The sequence below is a fragment of the Notechis scutatus genome, chromosome 3 (assembly GCF_049901735.1).
Source record: "Notechis scutatus isolate UNSWTSFEM ecotype Mainland chromosome 3, rNotScu1.2, whole genome shotgun sequence".
NCBI classification, from domain to species: Eukaryota; Metazoa; Chordata; class Lepidosauria; order Squamata; family Elapidae; genus Notechis; species Notechis scutatus.
The window spans coordinates 170366879-170389869 of NC_142011.1; the positions used below are offsets into that span (position 1 = coordinate 170366879).

Below are 22991 nucleotides of genomic sequence, written 5' to 3' on the forward strand. Positions count from 1 at the left end.
AGTGGTTCCCAACCTTTTTTTCGCCCCGCACCCCTAAAGAAATTTCACTCGAACCTCGCACCCCCTGAAATAAATAATAAATAAAAATGCCAACATCTAGCCAATATCCTATTATTTACCTGGACTTTTCTCGCACTCTCTGGAATATTGCCTCGCACCCCCAGGGGGTGCGAGCACCCCAGGTTGGGAACCCCTGGTCTACACAGATTATTGTTGTTATATCACTGTTTTTCTTTGTTAGCTGTCTCAAAGCGTTGCCTAATGGCATGCAATATGCTTCCTGGGATTTTCTGGTGTTTGTCCCGTAAAGCCTCTATTGCCTTTTGAGTCTGTTGGAGAGGTGAGGTGGGATGCGGAAAGAAAAGAAAAAAGGTCATATAATTAGAGTTACGTTTCAGAAAAAAAATTTTTTTTTCTATTCCTACTCATGCCATACTGTAGATAATCAGATAAATCACATTTTTCTTTTCGGTTAAATCATATGGTATATATACAGTGTAGAATGACTTCTCTGCCTGCATTTAAAAAACAAAATAGAAGCTGGCTTGTTGAGTAAAGAACAGTTAGGTACCAAGCACTCAACTATACTTCTGCATATCGAAATAATGTATCCCAATAACTGTTACTATAGAGTTATAATTTCATGAACAAAGTGTGAATCTGAATATATATTTTATTCCACTATAATAGAATACACTTACTTTTTCAGCTAATTGTTCAGCAGTTATATCTGGATCATATGGAATTGGTTTTCCAATATGGGTTATAAGTTTAACTGGAAACATTCCACATACCGGAAAGGTGAACCACCGTGTTCGCTCATATAACCATCTCATTGGTCCTGCGTACAAGATTTAGAAAATTTCAAAAACGCATATTAGCAGCCTGCAAAGAGTTATGTATTAATCTTTCTAGGAGCCTATATTTAAATACTAGCAATATTTAGTAGCAGTTTGGAACTTATTAAGTAAAGGTTTTCCAGTTGAAAGACAAAAATAAAGCTCCCATGTTTGAGCCCTACAATTTGCAAAGTTCAACTTAAATTTTAAATGCGTTAGAAAATTAGAATTAGGAAAAGCATACACATAGATTTCTCAAGACTGATAGAAGGCAAGCTGATGGATGGACAGACAGGTAGGCAGACTTCCTACAATAAGCACCAATGCATTTAAAGTATATGCCAACATTGCTGAATTTCCATAATTTCTGGGTCAGCCCTGGGTCATATAATCCCATGACATCATGTCAGTTGTGGGAAATGTACTGAATCAGTTTTCCAGCAAAGCTCTGATAGTTGAGCTACAGTATCTTTGAAATTAAACATGGTAGGCAAAGATGCAGATGCATAGATTTATAGCCTTAAAAGGAATAATATTCCTGAGAATACATAAAGTTTTACTGTCAGACTGTGCTCCTTCTAAATCCCAAGAAATAAATACTCAGACTCCATGGTGTAGAGCAGAATTTATCTTTTACTGGAAAATGAATGGTAGCAACAGAATCAATTCCGAAACTAAAATATTGGCGGGTAAAATGCATATACAAAGGGATAGAATTGCTCCCCTCCAGAGATCAAATGATTCTTCCAATTAAAACTTCTGAATAGGATCATGTGGTCATCTCTAGGTGATGATGAGGCTACTGTCAGTGACCTTGACATATTTTGATAAAAGTTCGCAGTTGCGCATAAAAAAGGACAGAGGTTAGTGAGAAATGGAAAGTTACAACAAAGAATCCCCTCCCTTTCTTTACCCAGCAAAGGAATGCAAAACACCTCCTGCCTTCTTCCCTTCCAAGATTCCCCACTCCCACCGTTTCATGACAGCTGAAAGAGAAGTAAAGAGCATAGCCACAAATAAGCCATAATTAGGGGCGAAGATATCTTGATAGATAGGGATGAATATCTCTTGAGGCTGACATTCGGACCCCCTAGAAGAAGGACATTAGTCCCTGTAAGAGAAAACAATGATGTATTAACATTGGCATACATTTCTATGGTTTATCAGGATATTTGGCATAAAACTCCTTAAGCAAGTCAGGGCCCTAACGCTTTCTCATTAACCCATTCAGCCTGGGAAGGAGGAAAATGTTTCCACGCTACAAGATATTGGACACGACCCTCCATTTCCTAGAATCTAGAATTTCTTTAATCTCGAAATGTTGTTCCCCTCGATCAACAGGGGTACCGGTGGATCAGGCTGGGTCGGCCGCAAAGTACTGGTATGTTCTGGTTTCAACAAACTGACGTGGAAAACTGGATGAATACGACGAAGAGTCTTTGGTAAAGTCAGTTGAACAGTCACCGGATTTACAATCCTCTCAATGGGAAAAGGTCCCACGTACTTAGGACCCAACTTCTTCGACTTCTGAGTAGTCTGCAAATATCTGGTTGAGAGGAAAACTTTATCGCCCACCTTATACATCATCTGTGGGGCTCGCTTTCTGTCAGCAAATTTCTTATGAGATTGGTGTGCCTCGTCCAGAGCTTTGCGAACGACCGCCAATTTTGTTGAAGTTTAGATATCCAATCGTCCAACGATTGGACAGTGGGTTTTCTCGAGGCAGTTCAGGTATGGGCACAAAATCTTGTCCCGTGGCTACTTTGAAAGGAGTAAACCCCGTACTACTGTGTACAGAGTTATTATACGCCACCTCCGCAAAAGGCAATAAATCCACCCAATTGTCTTGCTGATAGTTTATATAACATCTGAGGTACTGTTCTAACACCCCGTTTGTCCTCTCACAGGCTCCATTAGTTTGGGGGATGGGCGGCTTAGGCTCTGGGTGGAGCCTATCAACTTCAAGAATTCTCTCCAAAAGTTCGAGGTAAATTGGACCCCCGATCAGAAACTACACGCTCAGGAACGCCGTGCAACCTGTAGACATGTATAATGAACATTCTGGCCAATGATTTCGCTGAAGGAATCTTAGAGCAAGGGATGAAATGGGCTTGTTTGGAAAACAAATCAGTCACTACCCAAATGACAGTGTGTCCAACACTCTCGGTAGATCTACTATAAAGTCCATGGAAATTTCCTTCCAAGGTGCCGTTGGCCTGGCCACATTCTGCAACAAACCTGGTGGTTTACCAGGCGGCCTTTTCGCTGAAGCACAAACTGGACAGCTCGCCACATAAGTCTCAATGTCCTTTTTCAGCGAAGGCCACCAGAACTGCCGTTTCACCAAATGTAGAGTCTTCACAAACCCAAAATGACCAGCCGCTTTAGAATCATGAGTTTGTTGTAAAACTTGGCTTCTCAGGATTTGGGGTACATACAATTTTGCACCTATCCAGGCTAAACCATCTCGAATGGTGCAATTATTCGCATTTGCTAGGAACCACTCATCTGTTTTCAAAGCCTCCTTAAATCGTTCCATCAGGTCAGTGGACAGATCCCTCTCCTGATCTCTTTATTGTGCTCTGGTAATTACAGGAGCAGCCAACTGTGTAGTGGACACGATTGGTCTTACCACTTCTTTTCGGATACTGTTGTATTGAGGCATTCTAGACAAAGCATCCGCCATAAAATTTTTTCCCCCTGGGATATACTTCAACGAGAAATTGAATCGCTTGAAAAACTGAGCCCACCTAACCTGCTTAGGAGATAGCTTTTGAGGAGTCTTTAAAGCTTCCAGATTTTTATGGTCCGTCCATACCTCAAATGGATGTTTCGCTCCTTCCAAAATTGTCTCCAGGCTAGTAGAGCCCAACGGACTGCAAAATGTTCCTTCTCCCAGACGGCCCATCTCCTTTCAGTGTCAGTCAATTTACGGGAGGTATAAGCACACGGCTGTAGTGTCCCCTTCTCGTTTAATTGAAGTAAAACCGCCCCACCGCCACATCGCTTGCATCAGCTTGGATCACGAAAGGGGCATCCATGTCGGGTGTTTCAATACTGGTTCTGCAGCGAAAAGTCTTTTAAGCTTTTCAATGCGGCTTGGCATTCCATGGACCAGTTCAACGGTTGGCTGGGTTTTGGTTTCGCTTCCCTTTGTCTTCAGGAGGTTGGTGATGGGCATTGCTATTTTTGCAAAAGACGGGATGAATTGCCGATAGAAGTTGGCAAACCCAAGAAAACTTTGAAGTTGCTTCCGGGTTCTCGGGGGCCATTCCAATACAGCTCGCACTTTCTCTGGATCCATCTCGATGCCCTCGGGAGAGATACGATATCCCAAGTAGTCGATTTTCTCTTGATGAAACTCACACTTGGACAGTTTGGCGTACAGTTTGGCTGCCCTCAACTTGTGCAACACCGAGCGTACGAGTTTCACATGTTCGTCTTTATTCTCCGTGTAGATGAGAATATCATCAAGGTAGACCAGAACCCCTTGTGTAGATGTTCGTGAAGCACTTGATTTATCATTTGCATGAAAACAGCGGGTGCCCCCTGTAGGCCGAAAGGAAGAACGTTGAACTGGAAGCAACCCATCGGGCAGTTGAACGCAGTCTTCCACTCATCGCCTTTCTTAATTCGGATCCTGTAGTATGCCTCCCTCAAGTCCAACTTTGTGAAAATCTTCCCCTTCGCCAGGTGGGCTAGCATGTCCTTCATCAGGGGAGGGGGTACACATTCTCCACCGACACGGCGTTTAAGTTTCTATAGTCAACTACCAGACGTTTTGAGCCATCTTTCTTCTCGCGGAACATTACAGGGGCCGCCACTCGAGGTCTGGCAGGCGTGATGAAACCACGTTTCAGGTTTTTGTTGATGAACGCTCTCAGTTCTTCCAGCTCCCCGGTGTCATCGGATACAGCTTCGGTTTCGGGAGCGTTACCCCGGTAGAAATTCGATGCTGCAATCGGTTGATCGATGGGGAGGGAGCTCGTCAGAGGCTTTTTCACTAAACACTTCTCTTAAGTCCCAGTACTCCTTCGGGATTTTCTCCTCCCCATCCACTCGTTCGACACCTGCGGAAGCTGCCTCGGCCGGAACTTGGGGTTTCGGATGGGGCTTCTCCTCCCCTCCTGAGAGTGGGGCTCCTCCCCTTCCGGTGGGCGATCGGTGCGGATGCGTATCCACCCTTCCCTCCAGTTTATTTGGGGGTTCCATTTCCGGCCAAGGTAGTCCCAATATTAAAGGCTGTTCCATCCCAGGGGCCACAATAAAGCACAAGATCTCGCGGTGAGTTCCCATGGTCATTTCTAAGGGTTCCGTTATAAAGCTCGCCGGGCTACCTCCCGCCACAGATCCGTCCAATTGACAGAAAGCTATGGGCGTTTTCAAAGTTCTCAGTCCGATGCCCATATTTTTAACTACTTTCATGTTAATTACACACCTCGTGCACCCCGAGTCCAACAAGGCCAACATCTCTCCTCGGTCCCCGATGTAGGGTCCCTTAACTTTATCGGGATGGTCATGGGCCCCTGGGTAGGACTTACCGAGGCGTCATCCTCCGAATCGGTCTCGTCGAGTAAGGTTGGAGGTCCCAGCTCCTCCCCGCCGGAAGGGCGACCTCTACAACCTCCCTCGCCTTCAGTCCGGTCTCGCGGGGCTTGGTTGAGGGTTTACCGGGCTTCGTCCCTGGACCCTGCGTCTTTGGTGGGACCAACTTGACTCGCACTCCGCCATCCGGTGGCCCTCTTTCCCGCAACGGAAACAGGCTGTGGTCTTGGCTCTTGCTGCCATCCCTCCTCTTTGGGGAGTGGAGGCCTCTTGGGGGCGTGGGGGTTTAGATTTCTCCAGCCAGGGCCCCTTCTGCGTCTGTTTCGAGCCAGATCAATATCCACCTCTTCCGCCAGCAAGTACCACGACTGCAAATCACGTGGATCCTTCCGGGAGATGCACATGTGGTATACATCTTCATTTAAGCCATCTTTGTAGGTTTCCACCAGGGCCTCTTGGGGCCAGCCTCGGAGACAGGAGACCAACTGCCTGAACTCCTGGGTGTAATCTGCAACCGATCTCCCCCCTTGGGTTAAGGTTTTCATTTTGATTCTAGCCCTTCTCTCTGCCAAGGGATCCTCAAATCTTCTCCTCAATGCAGTCATGAAAACATCGAGGTTTCGCAGTTGGGGTGAGTTATCATTGAACAAAGTCACCACCCAGTCTGCTGCCATCCCTTCCAGGGTCCTGGTGACACATCTCACTTTGGCTGCTTCAGAAATGAACTCCCTTTCAAATTCTGCCATGTAGCTTCCCACTTGCACCAGGAAAAACCCCAAGTCTCTGGGATTTCCTCCAAATTTCACATCTAAGGGAGGCAGGGGGCGCCTTCCAGGAAGCACACCTATTGCTGGGGCTCCCCAGGCGGCCGCGGGTGGCTGCACCGGCGTAGGTTGGGCTAGGGGGTGGGGGTGGCTCGACTTCTCCGGGCTGACTTCGCCTCCCTCTTCCCCTCATACCTTTGAGCGTGCCGGGCTTTTCAGAAGCATCCATAAGGAATCTGCCGCCTTGATCCAGCCTGCATTCCATCTCCTCCCCTCCTGCCACAGCCGTTCTTTCGCACCTCTTCGTCTTACAGTGATTCTGGGAGGAGGGGGTCGTCCCGATCTTTCCAACCAACCCCAACGACCATCTGGGCATCTCAGCTGGGGTTTCTTCCAGAGTCAGGTCGGCCAGTAAATCAGCAGCCGGCATCTCTGGCAGTAACAACGGCTGCCCCCCACAGCTCCCTGGTCCTCTTCATCGCTGGCTGGAGACGACATGAGATGAAACCCCTCGGAAGAAAAGTTGCTGTTTTCTCCGGGTGGATTGATGTATTGGAGTTTCGAATAATGTCAGACTGTGCTCCTTCTAAATCCCAAGAAAGAAATACTCAGACTCCATGGTGTAGAGCAGAATTTATCTTTTACTGGAAAATGAATGGTAGCAACAGAATCAATTCCGAAACTAAAATATTGGCGGGTAAAATGCATATACAAAGGGATAGAATTGCTCCCCCTCCAGAGATCAAATGATTCTTCCAATTAAAACTTCTGAATAGGATCATGTGGTCATCTCTAGGTGATGATGAGGCTACTGTCAGTGACCTTGACATATTTTGATAAAAGTTCGCAGTTGCGCATAAAAAAGGACAGAGGTTAGTGAGAAATGGAAAGTTACAACAAAGAATCCCCTCCCTTTCTTTACCCAGCAAAGGAATGCAAAACACCTCCTGCCTTCTTCCCTTCCAAGATTCCCCCCTCCCACCATTTCATGACAGCCGAAAGAGAAGTAAAGAGCATAGCCACAAATAAGCCATAATTAGGGGCGAAGATATCTTGATAGATAGGGATGAATATCTCTTGAGGCTGACATTTACTTACTTATATTTCCATATGCTCTATATCCTTCTCTAGTATTTTGTGTAAAAACAGGGACGATTGGCTAGAAGAAATAAAAGAAACAAATAATGAGACTATTTTAGTCACTGTACATGAAAGGAATGAAATGTATTGTTCGGACATAAAGTAGATATATTAAAAGATCATTCTGAGAAATATATATTGACAATCTATGTTGCTAAGGTCATTGCATTTTTTGACTTCCTACCAGAAATGTGCTTCTGAGATTGCAAACACTGCAACAGTTGCACTATCTTAGTAAATGTAGTTTGAACTCGGCTTCTGACATGCAGAACTGTCATCCTTCATTCTTTCTTCAGTGCTGAATTCTCATGCATCTAATCGCACTCAGCATCCTTGGGCAAATGCTGGTTTTCACAGTCTCCTATAAGAGGTGGGATCATCATGGATCAACTTTCCAAGTGTCACTTCCTCTTTCACAGTTCATTCCAGGAAAGTGACATCGTGTGACCATCATTTAATTAAGATTTTGATGGGGAATAGGTTATTCCTTCATGGAGGAGAAACACAAGATGCCCACTTGCACTCCCAAAATCTTCTTCTTATGAATGGACTGCAAGGACTGAAGATTTTGTGACTGGCTTAGGAGCTGAAGTGGCTGGAAGTTGAGACAATGCAGTCAGGCTTAATCTCCCTTAATTTATCATATACGGACGCAAAGTAAACACAAACCTCATTTCTTAACCAATTCCAGATATAATTTATTTACAGCTAAAGAGAGAATTTAAATTCCACTTGATGAGTTATTACGTGGTTTGGAATACAAACGACTAAAGGAAAGAAATGGTTTTAAAGACTTAGACATTTTAGGCAATATTACCATTATTAATACAGATAAAATACAGATAAAAGGAACAGCTAATGCAAAATATTATTTCGTGGGTGAAAATATTTGTGAACAAACTTAAATTAATTAGATGAAGGAATGGACATTTGTAGGAATGATAAGAATACAGAGGCAGAAATCGGCTTCCAATGAGGCAAAGCAAATTAACCTATTTCTTTTCTTTTATGTATACTGAGAGCATTTGCACCAAGACAAATTCCTTGTGTGTCCAATCACACTTGGCCAGTAAAGAATTCTGTTCTGTACTGTTCTATTCTATTCTTTCTAGATCGAAGAGGTGTTATGATTTGAAAGAGAGTTGGATCTAAGTTCTGGACTGCCAAAACTGTGTAATAAAAAAGATCTCGAATTGCCCATATATTTTCCAGACAGCTGGTTTTTGTGAGTAGGTGGCAATCACAGCTGCTTACAATCAACTGGAAATCAGAGGTTCCATCATTTTTCAAACCATAAAATCAGCTTTTAATGCATTTTGACTAAATCTCTTTTTTTTTAATCAGTAGGGAATTTTACTTTTTCACTGTTACATTAAGATTGAAAAACCTTCAGAACTGTAGTCTTACCATTTTCCAAGTGAGTTGATCTTCAATCCATTTAAAAAGAAAGAAAACTATTTCTTCCAACTTTGTAATATGTTTAGACTTTTGCAATATTCAGCAAAGGCATGATTTTAGAGTTGCATTTGAAAAATGTTTAAATGTGAAGCTTTGTGAAATTGATTTAAAGAAAGACTTTGAAATTAATTAGAAAGAACTTCTAACCAAAACAGACTTTAAGATAGACTTAAAAATTCCAACCTATAAGACATGGAAATACTGCATTTGGAAATTAATTGGAGGATCATTTAAAAATTAAAAAGGACTCCTTTCTTTTCCTATTTCCCTCCCAACAACAACCCTGTGATGTGAGTTGGGCTGGATCAGGACTAGCCAAAGGCACATATTTTCTGATTAATAAGAAGAAATGAATGTTTAGATCTGAGTTAATAGAAAAAGACACGTGATATGGAGAATGAAAATGAATTTGGTTGTATTTTAAGTGATAAATTTATTAATGTCAAATATATTTCTGGGGATCAAAGTGGAAGTTTCTTTTTCTATTTCCTTTGGGAGGGAAATTTCTTTCTTTCTTTTCCCAACACTTTTCTATATTTTTTATTCTACTATTTCTTTTCTTTTTAAAAAAGTTTCCACATATATTTTTACATTAACTTTATCTATTAAATATAATTCTTAATAAAAATACTGAAAAAAAATACAGAGGAAGCAATTGATAAAATATATAGAATAAATAGAAGATTTGTGAGAATAAGAGATGTGAGTAAGGTATGCTGCATCTGTCAGAAAGAAGATAGATAATCACGTTTTGATGCAGCATTTTAATACAAGATTGAAGATTGACAACACAGATTAATTGTTCTTAAAGAAATTTGTATTGGAATTTTGCATAAAAGAGAATTTTGATTGAGAGATTAAAAAAGAACACACTTCAATGGAGCAAATTGAATGGTATGAATTATTGCTTTTCCTTAGTTGTGTTTTGAATCTGTTCAAAAGGAAAGGGAATTTCTAGAAAAATATATAGGAATTGAGTGAGAATCAAATGAAAGTGTCAAAGCAGACTACACCAATACTCCAACAGGTGCAAGAGGAAATTGAAAAAAGATGATATTGAACTAAGTATCATCATCAGTGATTATCAAGCATCAACCATGTTCCCTGATGAAATACTTGACATTTCCCACATTGGCCGAGAGCTCAAAAACAGGGACGGCTCTGTGGCCATACGCTTCTGCAGCGTCATTTGCAAAAATGAATCAAGCAAACGTAAATTCATTTGTACTATAAATTCACTTGCCAAAAGCAACACCAATCATAAGAACCTCCTTTCTCGCCCTGACCTAACCATACTCAACGTACCTGCTCCTGTGTACTCCACACTGAACTCAAAAAACGTCTAGACAATGGAGAGAAGGACCTGTACATTGACTACCATGCTGACTGTATCAAAAGTAAGTCACACAACCCACAACTCAGCTTTAACCTTCAACCACAACCCTAGCTCAACCAATCCACCATCACCCAAGACTAGGCACGTACGCCCCTAACTACCTCAATTCCAACTACAGCTGGCCTTAAATGCAAGCTACTCAATGCAAGAAGCCTTGTGAATAAAATACCTGAATTTCTCCTCTTACTAAATATGGCTAAATTCGACATCATATTTGTCTGTGAAACATGGCTCAACGCATCTGTCCCTGACTCCATTACCACAGTAAGAGACTATCATGTTTACCAATCAGATCATGAAATTCATAGAGGAGGTGGTGTTGCTATCATCTATAAAAAGTCCTTACATCTAAAAAACATCCAAGTTACCCAGGAGTTGAACTGTGAACTATCCTTAAATATCACATTTCAATTCTTACTATGTTACAGAGCACCTGATTATGACATCGAACATGTAAACAAGCTAAATTCGCAACCAACATGGGCAACATCCTGCCCACACACTTTCATCTTTCTTGGTGACTTCAATCTACCTCATATTAACAAATGTACAACTGAACCCAAACATGCAACCTTCTACAATGCTATTACAAATCTGGGACTGGTACAACTAGTAACCAACAATGCTACACTTAACAACTTCCTCAATCTCATCTTCTGCAATAGTTTGAATTTAATTTATGGAGTACAAATTAAAGAACGCTTTTCCAACAGTGACCACAATATGATTGACTTTTGTCTCAACATACGCCCACACAAAAATCAATACAATGATGTAATCCCCCATTATAACTTCAAAAAAGGCAACTATGATCTTATAGACAACGATCTCTCTTCGCTTGATTGGCAATCTCTATTCACTGGAAGCAATACTGAAAAATCTTTCAGGACCAGCTCCTTGCCTAACTGATGGTCACAAGCCACGGTCATCCCCATCTTCAAAAAGAGAGACCCCAGCCTAGTTGAAAATTACAGACCAATCTCCTTATGCTGTGTCACCCGTAAAGTCATGGAATCAATTATTAACCAATCCATTATCCTCCACTTAGAGACAAACAACCTACTCTCTAATAAACAATTTGGTTTCAGAAAAAAACTATCCTGTAATCTGCAACTCTTACACTGCAAAAACATATGGACTACACAACTCAATCAGGGCAAAACAACAGAAGCAATCTACATAGACTTCTGTAAAGCCTTTGATTCAGTGGTACACAACAAACTACTCCTAAAACTAAAATCTTATGATATCTCTGGACAACTGCATAACTGGATAGAATCATTCCTGTCAAACAGACCACAAATGGTCAAAAATGGGAGTGTCCTATCAAATTCTGTACCTGTCAATAGTGGTGTTCCCCCAAGGCAGTGTCCTAGGACCAACTCTCTTCATACTCTACATAAATGACCTCTGTGTTCATATTAAGAGCAACTGCGTTCTCTTCACTGATGATGTAAAGCTGTTCAATACCACAGACAATACTGCTACCCTTCAAAAAGATCTTGACTATATATCAGAATGGTCAAACAAATGGCAACTTCAAATCTCAACAAATAAATGCTCTGTCTTACATATTGGCAAAAAAAAATCAGAAAATAAAATACAAGCTGAATAGTCAAGACCTTGTTGATGATCCAAGCTCTGTAAAGGACCCTGGAATACTCATCTCTAATGATCTAAGTACTAGAGCCCACTACCTAGCCAAAAAGGCATTAAGAGTTGTCAACCTAATCCTACGTAGCTTTTTCTCTGGTAATATCACATTACAAACTAGAACATACAAAACATTTGCTAGACCAATACTCAAATACAGCTCATCAGTCTGGAACCCACATTACGTATCTGATATTAGCACAGTTGAGAAAGTCCAGAAATATTTCACAAGAAGAGTTCTCCACTCCTCTACTCATTGCAGAATACCTTATGCCACCAGACCTGAAATTCTAGACCTAGAAAACCTTGAATTATGCCGTCTTCGGTCTGATCTAAGTACGGTATATAAAATCATACATTTCAATGACTTACCTGTCAATGAATACTTCAGCTTCAACCATAACAACACAAGAGCACACAATAGATACAAACTCAAGGTTAACTGCACCAAACTTGATTGCAGAAAATACGACTTCAGCAACAGAGTGGTCAATGTCTGGAATACTCTACCTGACTCTGTGGTTTCTTCCCCAAACCCCAAAAACTTTAACCTTAGACTGTCTACTATTGACCTCACCCCTTTCCTAAGAGGTTTGTAGGGGGCGTGCATAAGCGCACCAACATGCCTACCATCCCTGTCCTATTGTTTCTTTTATTTTTCTTATATGTACCCATTTCATGTATTCATAACTATGTATATACTTATACCTATTATCTTGTAAGTGATTGACAAATCAAAAAAATAAAATAAAATAAAGTACTACAGATATCAATTTTTCTAAACTTTTGGCTTGACTAGATATTACAAATGCTTAATGTAAAACCTAAATAGAGCAAATGTTCCTCAAAAGAAAACAAACACTGTTTTACAAAATTAAAAGAAAGAATTAAAAATATTTTTAAAGAGATTTAAAGAATATATGGAAATAAGAATATAAATATAGAGTTAGTCTGGGCTAGTGTTTAAGACACTTAGAAGATGGTTAGTTCTAGTCCTCCTGCCTCAGGATGAAAGCTGGCTGGGCGACTTTGGCCAGTCACTCTCTCCAGACGAATTCACTTCACCAGAGCAGTTGTTGTTCAAAAAAGCACAACCATTCAGCTAGTTGAATTATTTATAAAAATAATCAATGTAGGTTTAGAGTCAAATGAAAGTCTCAAAGCAGACTATACCAATCCAACAGGTGCAAGAGGAAATTGAAAAAGATGATATTGAACTAAATACTACAGATATCGATTTTTCTAAAATTTTGGCTTGATGATATATTATAAATGCTTAATGTGGAATATAAACAGAGCAAATGTTCCTCAAAAGAAAAATAAATATTATTTGTTGAAAAAAATCCATAAATATTATATGAATGTGACAGATATGGATAATAGAAGCATGTGTAAAGAAACCAAATTTTTGGAGCATTATAGAGGACTGATTTTCTTGCTCTGTCAAATTTGACTGTTAGTTGCATTCACCTTTCTGTTTGTTTGAAAATAGGTAAAAAAATAAATGAATTATATGAAATGGAAGCATAGCATTTACAAATACATAGTGCAATTAAAAGCAACACTAGAAAAAGGATGTAATGACAAATGGCTCACCACTTTTGCATTTATAGCTGCATGAGCAAATCCTCTCCGTTTTCCCCATATTAGTTGGTAATGGTTATTTCCATAGTTCTGCTCTCGCAGTCCTCCTGGGGCAACTGTCACATGGTGCCCTTGTTTCAGCAGATTTACAATATTTTCTCTTGTAGTATGAACAGTGTAATGGAGTGCAAGGAACAGATTTATTCCTGCAAAAGCAGACCTAAAACATCATTCTGTTCTTGCTTGTAAAAGAAACATATTTTCCACCACAATAATTCAACTAAGAGTTTAAAGAAGAAAATTTGGGCTTCCCAAGTCAGTGAATCAATATCTTTTAAAAATCATTAAAACTAAACATATCATATATTTTTTACCTGGTATAAAAAAAAGAAAATGATGTATCACAGAATAGAAGAATTTCCCAGTAAGTCTATAAATCTTATGGAGAAAAAAAATGTGGTCCAATGGAAGGGTTCCATGGTAATAAACAAGGATCGCTGGTTCTTTTGGTAGATTTTCTACTCCAGAAACCTCATAACCTGTTAACAGTAGAACAATGAAATGGCTTCAATATTGTTTCACAAGGGTCTCCTCTAGAAGAAAAGAAGATTGTATTGAAAAATCACTTTTTTCTTAGCCTTCTTAGCTTACTTCTGAAGCTAAATATTTTAATTCATATGTAATTTCTGGAACAACATGCTGTCGCATTGATCAATCAGAATATCAACATCAATCAGAATCTCCTGACATTTGGGTGTTATTACCATTATGATCCTGCGTATTCCTTCTAATTTCCCATAAGTCATACCAACTAAAGTGACACAACAGCTTATCTTTTATCTTAAATATTTCAATACAATCTTAGGATATTTTAGCCATTGTAAAACATTTTTAAAAGAAAATTTTGGTATTCTGCTTACTTTTCCCAGAATCATTAACACGCATAGAAAATGTATGATGTCTATATTGTGCCTTGCCAAAACCATGATAAATGATGGGTTGGTATAAAACATAAAGGCATCAGCTTTAAAGAGTTACTGAACAGACTGAAACCTTTGGACTGTACAGGTAATCCTTCGCTTACAATCAGAATTGGACCCAAAATTTCAGTTGTTGAGTGAAGCAATTGTTAAGTACCACTTCTCCCCATGACAATAATCCTAACCCTCCTACTTGTGGTTATGAAGTGATTACAGAAATTGTTAACTTGAGTGCTGGGAAGAGATCCTGAGCCTCCTGGGAACAATGGGATACAACCAGATGTCCTGGGCTTGGTCCTTATACCACAGGTGAGAACATTGGTGTGTAATATTGTTTATCCAAGATTGGAGGGCCATTCCTGTATCCCGCTAAAGGATTTTTCCTCTCGGGAATGTTCATATTTGCTTTTTGATGTTTTGTAACATTAGACATGAAAATTATTCATTTCTATTTTTCTAATGTTATTTTTTAGGAATATAATGATCCCAACATGTACATGCCTAAAATTTTCTGGTAGTCTATGGTTATATATAAGTTTTTCTTTTTAATTTTTAAAAATATGTCTGCAATTACTCTGCTGAGCAAAGGATTAAGTCAACTCCTTCATTCAGTTTTTCAGCCACAGAAATAAGAGAGTTTCTTGACTAGTTGCTGAAGCATTTTTACAAAAATGAATTATACATAAATCGACACTTTATGTCCTCAGTTTTCTGTTCAAATTCTATTAGATTCAGTTGCAGCTCCAAGATGCACATGACTTCTGGTTATGGTTGGCCAGAAGAATGATGTCTAAGTGTGATAGTAAGTTCCTCATCCCTGCCTAAAGAATGAATTAAATTATACTTACTGTGCAGTATTTTTCCATGCCACTTAGCTACCAGTGTCAAAAATTTCTTTGGTTTGTCCCATTTTTTGCTATCGATATCTTCTGGCAGATTGCCAATTTTTTTCCATACAAAAAGTATTGCACTGAGGACATACATTTCAAACAATGCAAACACAAGGGGATAATATAAAATTATCAAAATCACTATCAACGTTAAGGGATATACGATAAAGCCTGCACATCTTTCCAAAATGCAAGTTGACCAAGTGGTAAATTCATTTCCTAAGGTATAATATATATTTTCCTCAGTCATGTTTGAAATCATAAATAGAAATCCATTCACAAATGAAGTATTTCTTTCTGGAAAAGAAAAATAAACATACAAGCATTCTTTATTATGAGCTCTTTGAGAACAGCAGCATATCAGGATGGCATTACATACAAGATAATGACACTTTCAATAGCCGTATGGAGAAGTCTGAGCAGAAAGATGGTTAAAAAAATCAAAGCTTAGTACAATCAATCAGATTATTATCCTTTTGCTTCCCTTTATTTTTGTTAAAAAGAAATCAATTGTAGATTTATTACTAGCCTGGTTGGAGGCTTTTTTTAACCAGCCAAGAAAGAAAAGGTTTACATGACTAGCCAAAGAGGTCTATTCAGGAGGGGGTCTTTGATTTTAGAAACAACTTGTTGGTTATTGTGCACATCGGACAATTCTGGGCATCCTGTTTAAAATCAGGCAAGTCTTCCTTGCTGATGTCCATTATTTTCCTTAAACTTCACTGCCCTTTATTTTTATTAAAAAGAAATCAATTGTAGATTCTTTGCAGGGAACCAACTTTCCTTTTCCCTCTGTCAATTTGATTGGCATCTCCAAGCCAACAGCTGTTATATCTGCAGGCTGATTGGGATGAAGAGAACAGGGCACTAGTTCTATTTGAAAACATTAATTTTCTAAAATTTTGGAAAATTAACTTCAAGGCCATCATCACCAAGAACTTCAAAACACTCTTCTTGTAGTTCTTTTACAGAGAAAATATCAGGGATGAGTAAAGCATACCACATCAGTCTCCAAAGAACTTCCATTGTGCTACTTTTAAACATAGCAAGTGTTTTTACTTCCACTTAATAAAACTCTTTTAAAGATGAGCTTGGCTATAAACATGACATTCTACAGAGCTGAAGAAGCTTCTTGGATGAGAAGTTAAAAGTCTGCAAAGAAACACCAGAAAGTCCAGTTTCCTCTTGAAAAAGTCCCTTTGTGACATGACATTCTAACATCATGAAATTTGAAGGGAGGGAGGAGAAACGTGTATGGAATCATCCAGGAGCAGATGCCGAAACAGACACGTAAGCATGGAAAAAGGCACCATTCCTTTAACAGTCCAATATAAGTGGTTGATACAGGCTTCATTTAAAGATTTCCACAACATCACAGAGTAATGCACAATAAGAGAAAGAATAGCTTGTCTCACAGTCTAAGAAACTCTCTGATCTGTTGACAGAATGGGTATTTCCTCTCTTTGTTTTCTGTAAGCTAACCTGTTCAAAGAACTTTTAGCAGAAAGAGATTGAGACAATAAAATAACCCATGTATTCTGACAACTGGTCTCACTATCAGTCTCTCTTCTCGGCTTTGCCTGTAAATGGAAGGAAAATAGCAGTACTATTTCAGATTTGCAGCTATTTGAGGAGCCTCTTCAGAAAAGCCATAAAACCTTGGAATAATATTCAGTTGTCTGAAAAATTATTCTACAGCACTTCATCTGATGCCCTAAGTCACTTAGAAGTGTTGAGGAAAATGGGCAATTCAACTGAATTTTCTTCAGAACGAAAGTGTAAGTTAAATATTTTTTTTGAAAATTTTATTGATTTTTAAAAACAAACATAAACAAACAAAACATAAAACATAAAAACATAAAACATCTTTTTGAAAGCAACCTGATCCGGGTTACATCTCTTCGTGCAGACACCAATTCAAATTCATGCTCATTTTTATTATTTTTTTATTTTTATTTTTTTGAAAATTTTATTGATTTTTAAAACAAACATAAACAAACAAAACATAAAACATAAAAACATAAAACATCTTTTTAAAGTGTAAGTTAAATATTAATAATCTCTCATCAGCCAACCATAAAAATATTACTCAATGCAGTATCAAAATTATTAATGGGGAAGTCCCAAACTTATAAACAATCAGAACATTATTGATTAAAAATAGAAAAATAGAAAGCCTCGTCCATCCCCCTCCATTCAATAAAAGAAGACAAATTTCCTCTGCATGCCACAATCATTACCTCTTTCAAACAGCTTGCTTGGAAAATCAGTTTTACTCTGATGAAATATGGTTTTAAATGAACAAATGTAATGTTCTCCTCCCTCAGAGGGTGGAGTGAAAACAAACAGTTCAAATAAATCATGACCTTAAACTAACCATCCTTTTATCCAATGCCTGATAATGTTCATCCTTAACTGAAGAACAAGCAGCTTAAGAAATGACAATTAACAAGCAATAGAATATAATGACACCAGAATCTTGGATTTTAAAAGAGCTGATTTTAATAAACTCAGACAGAAGTTGGGAAAGATTCCATGGATGAAAATCCTAAAGGGGAAAACAACTCAAGAATCTTGGGAAACTCTGAAAAGTATGATCATAGAAGCCCAGACCAGCACAATACCACTGAGAAAGAAAAACAAGAAATCCAAGAAGAAACTAGCATGGCTACACAAAGATCTCTCTGGCAAATTGAAAGAAAAAAAGGACAAATACAAAAAAATGGAAAGAAGGACATAAGGCAGAATATCAGCAGATGGCCAGAATCTGCAAAGACAAAGTCAGGATAGCAAAGGCTCAGAACTAACAAAGACTTGCAACAAAAGTCAAAGATAATTTTAAAAAAGTTTTTTCCAACATATAAATAACAAGAAAAAAAATCAAGGAAACAGTCGGTCGACTAAAGGGAGAAGACGGCAAGGAAGTAACAGGCAACAGAGAGAAAGCAGAACTGCTTAACTCATTCTTTGCATCCGTCTTCACGCAAAAAGAAACTATAGCTCAACCCACCAAAAACAAAAGGGTCTGGTCTGTAAAAGACAGACCAGAAATAAAACTTAAAATAAGCAAAAAGATAGTAAGAGAACACCTGTCTGATCTTGATGAACACAGTTCACCAGGGCCTGATCCCAGAGTTTTAAAGGAGATGGCAGAGGTCATCTCAGAACCACTGCAACATTCTTTCAAAAATCCTGGAGCACCAGAGACTACCGGAGGACTGGAAAAGAGCTGATGTGGTTCCCATCTTCAAAAAAGGAGAAAAAAAACAGACCCAGGAAATTACAGACCAATCAGCCTAACATCAATACCCGGGAAAATACTGGAAAAGATAATTAAAAAAACCCAGATCTGCCAATGTCTAGAAAAAAAAAGTAAAGTAATAACTAGCAGTCAGCACGGGTTTGTTAAAAACAGATCATGCCAAACCAATCTTATTTCATTCTTCAACACAGTGACTAAATTAGTAGACCAGCAAAATACTGTGGACATAATATATTTAGATTTCAGCAAGGCATTCGATAAAGTAGACCACAATCTACTTCTTAGTAAGCTAGAAAAAAAGTGGAATAGAAAGCACTACCACTAGATGGACTCGCAACTGGCTGACAAACCGTACTCAATGAGTTGTCCTTAATGGGTGTACATCTACATGAAGGGAAGTAAGCAGTGGGGTGCCACAAGGTTCAGTCTTATGCCCAGTACTCTTCAATATCTTCATTAATGCCAACTATGCACTGAGAGGGTCGAATTCTTGAGGTACCTCCTAGACAAACACGGAATTCACCCCACCGACAAAAAACTCAAAGCCATCAAGGAAGCCCCCAGACCAAAAAACAAAGCGGAACTTCAGGCATTTTTAGGACTCATTAACTTTTATAATGTTTTCCTACCCCAAAAGGCGACCGTGGCGGAACCATTGCATAGACTCTTAGACAAAACCGCCTCCTGGATTTGGGGAAAATGAGAGGAAAATGCCTTTCAACAAATAAAAAACCTCTTAACCTCCAACGCAGTCCTCATCCAGTATAGTGAAACCTTACCACTAACAATTACATGCGACGCATCCCCTTTTGGAGTGGGGGCAATTCTCAGTCATACCTTACCAAATGGAAAAGAGGCACCCATCGCCTTCTTTTCACGAACCCTGTCCAAGCCGGAAAGAAACTACAGCCAGCTGGACAAAGAAGCCCTAGCGTCTCCGGAGTGAAAAGGTTCCACGAATATATCTACGGTAGGACCTTTTCAATCATTACTGATCATAAACCCCTGCTAGGCATATTGGCGGGCAACAAGGCCACCCCAAATATCCTGTCACCTCACATGACTCGGTGGTCTGAGTTCTTGGCCGCCTATAATTACTGGCTCACACACCGCCCCGGTAGGGACATTTTGCACGCCGATGCCTTAAGCCGTTCACCCCTTCCAGACGTGCAAGATGACCCAGCACCCACCACACAAGTCCTTCAAATCGAGGCCTTACTCAGCCCACTCCTCACTGCGCCAGACATTGCCCGCGAAACAAAAAAGGATAAACAACTGGCGCGAGTATTGAGCTGGGTAGAACGGGGTTGGCCGGAAAATGACAAGGACGACCGTTTTAAAGCCTTCAGAAACCGACAAACTGAACTTTTTTCTCAAAAAGGGTGCATACTTTGGGCAGATCGGGTGGTGATACCAGAAACTTTGCAAAAAACTGTGCTAAACATGCTGCATGAAGGGCACCCGGCCATCGTCCGAATGAAAGCCCTGGCAAGAAGTTACGCTCTCGCCCTCGCGCTGGTCTCGTCGGTAAAAATCGTGCCGGCGAATGAGGGTTGCTACGGCTGGAGCGTAGTGGCTACGGAGGATGGGTGCAAGGTCATCCCAGTCCATTGCCTTAACATCCACCGGTTTCGCCAAAGCCTTGGCCATTCTAAATACGGCGGGTCCGCAGTATTTGAGACATGATCTTCATGGAGACATGATCTTCCAATATTTGAGGGGCTGCCACAGGGAGGAAAGAGTCAAGCTATTTTCTAAAGCGCCTGTAGGCCAGACAAGGAATAATGAGTAGAAGGAGAGTTAAATCTCTCAAGGAGAGATTTAACCTGGAAACAAGGAGAAACTTTCTGACAGTGAGAACAATCAACCAATGGAACAACTTGCCCTCAGAAGTTGTGGGAGCGCCATCACTTGAGACTTTCAAGAAGAGTTTGGACTGCCATCTGTCAGAAATGGTGTAGGGTTTCCCGCTTGGGCGGGGGGTTGGACTAGATGATCTACAAGATCCCTTCCAACTCTGATTATCTGTTATCTGTAAAATAGGAAAAGATATTTTAAAAATAAACTATAGTACATGTTCATAATTTTTTTTTTACCCCAACAGTTAAGCCCAATCTGAGCCAAATACTTTGTCCTGTTTGAAATGGCTTTTGAAATAAAGAGTGCAATCTCATTAACCAAATGAGGGTTGCTCCCCTGCAAAGTTTCCCCTGGGTTCCCCAGTATTTTTTAGTTTTGAAGTAAAAAAATCTAAGTAAGCAGCCCTTTCTGCAGAGTACAGTTTGAAGTAAAAAAGAATCTATCCAATTTCTTCAAAGGCTGGTGCTGCACAAATGCACGGTCTTTGTTCAAATGGAACTCCAGGGATATACTTTTATCGCTGGTGAACTGTGTTATAACATTGGCATAAACTTGGAGCCCTTAAATAAATCCTCTTAAAATGTGGGAGCCAGGAACCTGTTTCTGTGAAAATAAGTCCTAATTATAAACATGATTTGACTTGCTCATAATGATTTCTATCCCATGCTCCAATTATACTTAGCCGACTTCTTCCTGGAAACAGCTACCTTAGTTTTGGACTTATTGAATCTAGGTAGTTGAATCTAAGCTATGAACTATTTTCCTTCCATTGACAGGCAAAGCCGAGAAGAGAGACTGATAGTGAGACCAGTTGTCAGAGAGTACATGGAATACTCTATTGTTTCAATCTCTTTCTGCTAGAAGTTCTTTGAACAGGTTAGCTTACAGAAAACAACGAGAGGAAATACTCATTCTGTCAGCAGATCAGAGAGTTTCTTAGACTGTGAGACAAGCTATTCTTTCTCTTATTGTGCATTACTCTGTGATGTTGTGAAAATCTTTAAATGAAGCCTGTATCAACCACTTATATTGGACTGTTAAAGGATTGGTGCCTTTTTCCATGCTTTTTCCACCCCAAATTTACCTTAACCTTAATAAAAGTTTTAATTTTAGTTGGATATTTATACACAAAAAACCTCCATTTCTTTTTTTTCTTGCTAAAATAAATGTTTATAAAGATTTTTACATTTAAAACTACATTAATTATTTTTATAAATAATTCAACTAGCTGAATATTTCTATACTCTTTCATCCTCCAATTTTTTGCACAACTGCTCTGTGAAGTGAATTGGTCTAGAGAGAGTGACTGGCCAAAGTCAGCCATCCAGCTTTCATCCTAAGGCAGGACTAGAACTCACAGTGCTCTAGTGTCTTAAATTCTAGACAACTTTAGATCTACATTTATGTTCTTATTTCCATATATTCTTTAATTCTTTTTTAAAAAAATATTTTTAATTATTTCAGTGTGTGTTTTCTTATGAGGAACATTTGCTCTATTTATATTCCACATTAAGCATTTATAATACTGTATATAATCAAGCCAAAGGTTTAGAAAAATTGATATCTGTAATACTTAGCTCAATATCATCTTTTTCAATTTCCTCTTGCGCATGTTGGATTGGCGTAGTCTGCGGTGACACTTTCATTTGACTCCTGTCCAATTCCTATTTATATTTTTAGGATTTCCCTTTCCTTCTGAACAGATTGAAAACACAGTTAACCAAAAGAAAAAATTCATACCATTCAATTTGCTCCATTAAAGTGCGTTCTTTTTTAATCTCTATACTCAAAATCCTCTTTTCTTTCATGCAAAATTCTAATACAAATCATGCCTTTGCTGAATATTGCAAAGTCGAAATATATTACAAAGTTGGAAGAAATAGTTTTCTTTCCTTTTAAATGGATTGAAGATTAACTCACTTGGAAAATGGTAAGACTACAGTTCTGAAGGTTTTCAATCGTAATGAAATAGTGAAAAAGTAAAATTCCATTGCGATTTTAAAAAATGTGATTTGGTCAAAATGCATTAAAAGCTGATTTTATGGTTTGGAAAATGATGGAACCTCTGATTTCCAGTTGATTGTAAGCAGATGTCATTCGTACAAATTCCTACAAATTCCAATTCCTTCATCTAATTAATTTAAGTTTATTCACAAATATTTTCACCCACAAAATAATATTTTGGAATAGCTGTTCCTTTTATCTGTATTAAATTCTCTTCTATCAACTCTTTCTAACCTTTTGCCAAAAATGTCTAAGTCTTTAAAACCATTTCTCTCCTTTAGTCATTTGCATTCCAAACCACGTAATAACTCATCAAGTGGAATTTAAATTCTCTCTTTAGCTGTAAATAAATTATATCTGGAATTGGTTAAGAAATGAGGTTTGTGTGAACTTTGCGTCCATATATGATAAATTAAGGGAGATTAAGCCTGACTGCATTGTCTCAACTTCCAGCCACTTCAGCTCCTAAGCCAGTCACAAAATCTTCAGTCCTTGCAGTCTGTTCATAAGAAGAAGATTTTGGGAGTGCAAGTGGGCATCTTGTGTTTCTCCTCCATGAAGGAATAACCTATTCCCCATCAAAATCTTAATTAAATGATGGTCACACGATGTCACT

General features: G+C 39.1%; 1 protein-coding gene across 1 annotated transcript; it reads right to left on the reverse strand.

Moving 5' to 3' along the window:
* Positions 1-221: 221 nt before the first annotated feature.
* Positions 222-15523, reverse strand: LOC113431177 (DGAT1/2-independent enzyme synthesizing storage lipids-like). The gene is made up of 6 exons (XM_087961761.1): positions 15208-15523; positions 13754-13918; positions 13392-13585; positions 7247-7307; positions 702-841; positions 222-329 (listed from the first exon to the last, which is right to left on the reverse strand). The coding sequence occupies exons 1-6, from the start codon at positions 15509-15511 to the stop codon at positions 222-224; spliced, it is 972 nt and encodes a 323-aa protein (XP_087817887.1). The 5' UTR covers positions 15512-15523.
* Positions 15524-22991: the final 7468 nt, after the last annotated feature.